General features: G+C 31.1%; 1 protein-coding gene across 2 annotated transcripts; it reads right to left on the reverse strand.

Annotated features, from left to right (window-relative positions):
• Window positions 1-614: 614 nt before the first annotated feature.
• On the reverse strand, window positions 615-4388 carry LOC106322891 (probable WRKY transcription factor 57). Of its 2 annotated transcripts, XR_001266561.1 has the most exons (5): window positions 3738-4343; window positions 2685-2828; window positions 2175-2542; window positions 855-1015; window positions 615-784 (listed from the first exon to the last, which is right to left on the reverse strand). XR_001266561.1 is itself a non-coding variant. In XM_013761038.1 (4 exons), the coding sequence occupies exons 1-3, from the start codon at window positions 4121-4123 to the stop codon at window positions 2176-2178; spliced, it is 897 nt and encodes a 298-aa protein (XP_013616492.1). In that variant the 5' UTR covers window positions 4124-4388; the 3' UTR covers window positions 725-1015; window position 2175. The 2 variants fall into 2 exon arrangements, 1 of the variants encoding a protein (XP_013616492.1); XM_013761038.1 differs by having other exon boundaries at window positions 725-1015; window positions 3738-4388.
• Window positions 4389-6932: the final 2544 nt, after the last annotated feature.

Raw genomic sequence — 6932 nt, forward strand, 5'->3', positions numbered from 1 at the left:
AAAAAAATATTGAGTTGCATTTCAAATAAAAAGGTAAAGATATTAAAAATATTCTAATTAAAATATGTAAATTTAATATAGTTTAAGGAAATGGTCAAAATAAAAAAAAAATTACACATAAAAAAAATCATGATTTTTGTTAACTGGGCGGATCATTATTTATATGATATCGCACACGAAAGAAACATTTTTTTTTTAAATTATCTAATTAAGTCTATACTCATTTTTTAAATATTTTTTATATAATATCACACATTCGTAAAAAAATAGATAGTTTAAGATGCAAAAAAAAATATTTACTTAATGAATATAATATGAACGAATATTACAAATACATCATTTAATAAAATAATTAATTAAAAACTGAAAATTCATATCCGCGCTGGCGGGCGGGTCATGGTCTAGTTTTGAAATTAAACTTGAAGTTTTGTTTTCTCGGAGAAGAACACCTTAAATTTCAAATATAAAGTTTTGAAAACTTCAAAATAGAGAGTTCATTTAAGGATGCTATTACAAACAAATGTATGACACCAATTGCACACTTGCATTATATTATCACTATATATTCAAAATGACGTAGATCTCAACATTGTTCGAAACATCCATTTTTCATCACATAGCAACTAGAAGATATATATTTCACCAAGCAATAAAGCTCGACCAAATTTATCACCCTATAAAGTTATTAGAAAAAAGTCTCAAATAAATGTAGAACTCAAAAGGATTAGCAAAAATAGTATCCGGAAATCCTCCATATTTTTTTCCCAAGTGCACATACATGCATCTACATGTGGGACATAACTAGTCAGTAGATTTATTCAAGTTGAGTTACATCAGAATTATACTATATATACCTTAAGAAACCGACGCCATTGATCAACATTGAAATAATATAGAGATCTCTGCTTACAACCCGTTGTGGCTGTATTGTTTTCCAGTCTGCAATATCTTCTATAAAAGTAGTTAGTACCTCTCCTTATTTGTTACCAAGGTTGTGATGATTTGCTGAGGGTACCTGGGAGATTATATCAAACACGGCAGACATTCATATATGTCATTTTCATCTTTGAAACAAAACATACAAGCACACATCCCCTACTGATAAAATGTAACAGATATATTCGTTTTTTCGTAATGTGAATGGTGTATAATTTGGTCATGTGGTTTATGAACAAACGTTCTAAGTCATTATTGTACGTTCGTAATAAAGGGCTTTACTCGCGGGGCTAAGATGCTCATATATCTCTTCTTAATAATTTTCTGATCCCCTTTTCTTTCTTGGCTGCCTTTAGCTAAAACAGAAAGTATTTATTCCTGTGACCTAACACATTACCCTCAGAAATTAATACACACACACACACACATATATATATATATATATGCTTCATGCATGTATCTCATATATACATGTACATAGAATAAAATTCGATACACCAGGACACAGTCATGCATACACATAACTGAGTTATAATGTGAATACATAGATTAAGGGTTAATATAAATAAAGGGGGAGAGTTTCAGCATAAGAGTGACACTAGATTAAGAGGAGTAGTTGAGCTTCGTTACATATTAATATTTGTTGACATTTTTATAATCCTGCCTACATATATGCCCTAGAGCGAGAGGAGTAAGACAAAAGGCGCTATACGCCGGTGCTTGATCCTAATGCAGTCACTAGAAAGTAATAATAGACATTTGGTTTACTAAATGAATAGATAGATAGTGAGGCAATCATCCACTTATTATATATGCATCATCCAACTTTTATATGCGTTCTACAAAAAAATGCATTACTATAAAGGAAAAAGAAAAAAAAGCACTGGCCGACATATCTATCAAATGATCAAATATTGTGCCACGAGAGATGATGAGTTGCATCAATGATTAGACTAACACGATAAATATTCTCACATATATATATTCATAAGTACATCTACATCAAATAGACTCGTTCCTGTCAAAGTATGAGAATTTTCATCCACTGAATATATCTCTTGATTTGGGATTTTAGTTTTGGACTAGAAAAAGTAACCTTTATGCCTTTGTGGTCCAATAAAGGTGTTAAACCCTTGCGAACCGAAAAAATATATATTTTCTTCTCTGTATAGAATTCAGTCGTAATCATATATATTTAGACGAACACGGACAAATAAAAAGATATATAGGAGCATTACCTCAAGTATTGCGCATGGTTTGAGGTACAATATCACCAAGCAAGCCTTCTTCTGGTGGATTAATAGACGACACTGCAGCAGGTCCTTCAGTAGTAGATTGGGGTAATCTCAGCGAAGAAGTATTGTCTCTGTGGAGTTGATGAAGGAGTTCTTGGTAGTAATAAGGATCTGGCAATGGAGGAGGGAGAAGATGATGGGATGTGAAGTTACTAGGGTCGTGAGCGGTGAGGATTCCACCACGAGGGAATCCAGTGGTTTGATGGCAATGTTGTCCTTCGTATGTTGTGATAACTATCGATGGATCTTCAGATGATCGTTCCACTCTCTTCTTCACCGTGCATCTGCTGTTCGTGCATCTATAGTAGCTCCTATATAAACAGTAGAAGTTGTCAGGTTTATCTACTGATCTAAGTGTTGTACCATGTATATATGTAATTTTGCTTTAGTTAATATATACATGTGAAAATTAATTTAAGATGACAAGAAAGTGATGATAGCTAGCTTGGAGACCTTGGGAATGGACTATTTTTGACAGCCTTCTGTCCATATTTGCGCCATCGATATCCATCTTCAAGATTATCCACATCACTCTTGGTCATGAATGCGAATCTTGGCTGCCGGATTCGCTTCTGAGCCTTCTTCTTCTCCTTCTTTCTACAAATAACATCAAAAGATTATTAATATATCACCATGCATCAGATTATTATTAATTTAAGAGCCGGTTCTTAAATTTTTTAGTTAAAATTTAAGAAACGGGTTCTTATATTCCGTTAAGAACCCAACCTAAGAACCCCCAATAATCATGCTCTCAGAAACTACAGAAAAACCAATCAATCCACCAAAACATCTCACAAAAACATTAATTCTGTAATGCTAATGCCACCACTGTCAAACTTCCATAAAAATATCTATAACAATACTTTCATGAACCTAAACATGTAATGAAAAAACGTTACTAGAGTTAAAGCGTAGACTCGTGATCATGATCATTTGCAATAACGATGTAAAATCATACTGAGCGGCACTCATTTTCATGGATGGTGGACTCCGAAACCCTACATATCAATTAGAGCATGATTTATTACGATTTACGAGACGAGAATTATAAAATAATCCAGGGTTTTGTTTTCACTATTAGATAACAATTACATCACAAAAACGTGAGACACTTTTGACCTAATTAACATTAGTTTAATAAAAAGAAAGGACGAGGAAGAGATGTAGAGTGCACGCAAACATCACACAGCCGCAATAGCGGCGCTGTGCGTTCATCATTATTGTCCTTGTCTTCACTGGCACCGACGATTCATCACAAAATTACTAAATTCACAATTATTTTGTACGGACGAATCGATTCTACATTTTTCTTGCGATGATACAATGCGACAAATAAAAAATAAATGAAAAGGAAATTTTATTCGCGTTATGTCTTTGGCCTTAAGTTAATACACCACCACCAATATGATGTGTAAAATTACGATCAGACCCCTGCGAAAGGAGACATATACGTGTTTCTTGTCTCATCGTCTATATATGCGGAAAGGAAAGGAAAAAAAAACTCACGGCGTCTCCGGTGCTTTCGCGGCGGAGGCAGTTGAGTTCTCAGTTGGATCCTCGCTAGAACTGGAGGTGGCGGGGAGATTAGTAGAGGTTGAAACCTCTGTAACGGCAACAGAAAGAGCAGCTGCGGGGGATGAGGAAGATGAAGGAGTAGAGGGTAGAGTGGTGGTGGTAACGGAAGATGGGACACCGGAAGTTGGTGTTAAACCGGTATCAAACCGGAGGGAGTGAGGATGATGATGATCGGATTGGGAGGAAGCGTGGAGGTTCCCGACAAAGTCAGAGAAGATGTCGGAAGTGTTTCTGTGGAAGAAGTGAGAATCTGGAGCTGTGAGTTGTGTCCAAGAGGAGTCGTGGTTGGTCAGATCGGGATTTTTAGGATCGTTCATGATGAGATGTAGAGAGAGAGAGGTAGCTAGGGTTTGTTTGCAATTGGAAGAGAGAGAGAGAAGAAGAAGAAAAAAAAGACTCGAAGCCCATTAAAGTGCAGTGTCTCGTCAAACACCGATCAAAGACTCTTTTCACTCTTTTGAATTTTTTTCTTTTTAATTTCTTGAAACATATTGTGAAATACGTAAACTTAAATAATAATTCATGAGAGAGAAGAGTACATTAATTTAAGCTGAAAAGTGGGTCCCGAATCTACTTTTCCCTCCTAGATCGACCCCTATTTTAGGAGTCAGATTCGCATTTACACTTTCTTTACCTTTTTGTTATTTCAGTTTTTTTTTATAAAAAAATAAAAGATGAATTTATTTATTTATTTTACTTTGTCTATTCATGCATGGGAGTAGTTTACATTTATATATAATAACTACAACACGCTCTCTTCGATTTGCAATAAAAAATCTTATATATTAAAAGAACATTCGCTACCTTCATTGAAGTGTGATTTTTAAAAAAAATAGAGCTAATGGACCTATTCATATAAAGTCATGTTACATTTAATCTGTAATTTTATTTTTTAAAACCTGACAGTTATATGGAATAGAATCAGATTCAGTCAGTTATACGTCACCGTCAACTAGGAAGTCAGAGAATTCATTCGACTGCAAACATTATGAAATCTAATATTTTCCGTTTTTATATTTTTCGTTTGACCGAGAAACACAATTTCAATTAATTAATTAACAGAAAATTTATATTTTACCATAATTTTAATATTTTAATATCATTTTTTAAATTTACTTTTAAAAGATATTTTTTTAATCTTTTTTTAAATTCATGATATTTTTTTTAACTTTCTTAAATCATTTATAAATGTTAATAACAATTTCTAAAATATTGATACAAGTTTATAAATTCAATTATATCCCTAAATACTTAACCCTAAACAATAATCAATAAACCGTAACCTCATATATTATATATTTTTGATAGGTATTTTTGAAAATTGGTAATCAACTTAAAGTAGTTTAAGCAATTTCTCACTAATTAAGAAGTTTTTCATTTGTGTGGAGCAAAAAAAAAGTAGACAAAAACAATTTTTTTCATTTGCCTAAATACATATGCATTCAAACACATAGTAGTTTGATTTAGAATCCGTTGGTGTATTATAAAACATACTTTAAAATGAATTAACCGAATTCCAGCACATAAATCTTATATATTAAAACAGAAGTCACAACCTTAATTCATGTGTATTTTTAAAAAAATAGACCTAATGGACTTATTCCTAGAAAGTCATGTTACATTTAATATCTAATCTTATCATTTAAATTTTGGGCATACCATAAATTTTTATTGGGCTATCAATAATTGGATTTAAAGAATATATGATCCACTGGATCTATAGATAGTATAAATTAAATAGATATAATTTAATGTTGTAATACTATACCTCCATATGTTAAATATTTAAATATTTGTCCATGTTAACTTTTAAAACTATAATTTTTTTTTTAAGTAACAAAAAATCATATTATCTAACAATGATTAATATTTACTACCTTAAATCAATGAAAACAAATTTTAAACTATATAGTTTATTTTAAAAATTAAATAAAAACTAAATGTTTAATTATTTAATGGATAATATAAATCTATGAGGCGAAAAGTTTAATTTTTTAAAAACTTTCTAAATTTGTGAAATGTTACAATATCTTTGAATATGACAATAAAAAAAATATCTTACTAATCTTTATATATATGATTTTAATAATGAAATAATAATCCAAATATATATATATATATAAGAAGATACAAATACATGTGAAAGTTTGAAACAATCTATTCAATGAAAAAAATATACCGTAAATTTATTATGTTTTAAAAATTGATAGATACATATATATTATAATATATACTAATTTAAAATTAAAAACAAAATATTTATATAAAAATAAATGAAAACAAAAATTTGCGCGGTTACGCGGATCGAGATCTAGTTGGAATTATATGAGCCGATTCCCCATTTTGTAAAAAGGAAGCTTTTACTTTCAAATATCAATGAGACGAGCAAGTTAAAAAAAAATAGTGAAATTAGGAGACATGTGCATAGCAGAAAAAATATTAAGTCTATGCACATAACAAGTTGATGGCTACGATATTGTCTATATATTATGTATTAATGACAAAACTATCTTGCGCGTGTGTTTCATTAACCACATGATTTTTTTTTTGATATTTTATTTGTTGTGGTAAGGATTACAAATAAACCAAATTCTTATACGACTCACCAGAAGAATGAAATAATGAAGAAGAATCATTGAGAATAAACAATAACGACAACGGCTCCAACAATGGTGGTAAGCGGAGATCGGCGGTGGATGGTTTCGTTCATATCAATTGAATACATCAATGATCAATACATGAGGTTAATGGACGAACTGTTAATCCACTTTGATTACTACAGACATGATAACTTTGGGAGAATATAAACAGTTACCATCACGATGTACTATTCTATTTTAATAGAAAACATAGAATATAACATAATATGTTTCATCTTTTTAAAGTGTTTTTTTAAGTTATATTTTATCAGAGAAACATTCAAATGATTAATGATTCATATCATATGTATTTTATACTTTATGAATCTTATTAATAATTAATCTCCCTCCCTCCCTCCCTCCCTCCCTCTCTCTCTAATACACTGTGCGAAAAAATTTCATATATACAAAAGTCTGTGAATGTGTCGAGTATTCTATATTATGTCATAATCATGTATAATATAGTCACGTAATGGATGAAATCCAA

This window comes from Brassica oleracea, chromosome C2, assembly GCF_000695525.1.
Source record: "Brassica oleracea var. oleracea cultivar TO1000 chromosome C2, BOL, whole genome shotgun sequence".
NCBI classification, from domain to species: domain Eukaryota; kingdom Viridiplantae; phylum Streptophyta; class Magnoliopsida; order Brassicales; family Brassicaceae; genus Brassica; species Brassica oleracea.

Bases quoted from the DNA above. Each gene is read 5' to 3' on its own strand.
- LOC106322891 (XM_013761038.1), bottom strand. From the start codon at position 4,123: ATGAACGATCCTAAAAATCCCGATCTGACCAACCACGACTCCTCTTGG. The intron at 2,829-3,737 runs GTGAGTTTTTTT...TGTTATTTGTAG, and splicing joins GCGAAAGCACCGGAGACGCC to AAAGAAGGAGAAGAAGAAGG. The intron at 2,543-2,684 runs GTCTCCAAGCTA...CTGTTTATATAG, and splicing joins AAAAATAGTCCATTCCCAAG to GAGCTACTATAGATGCACGA.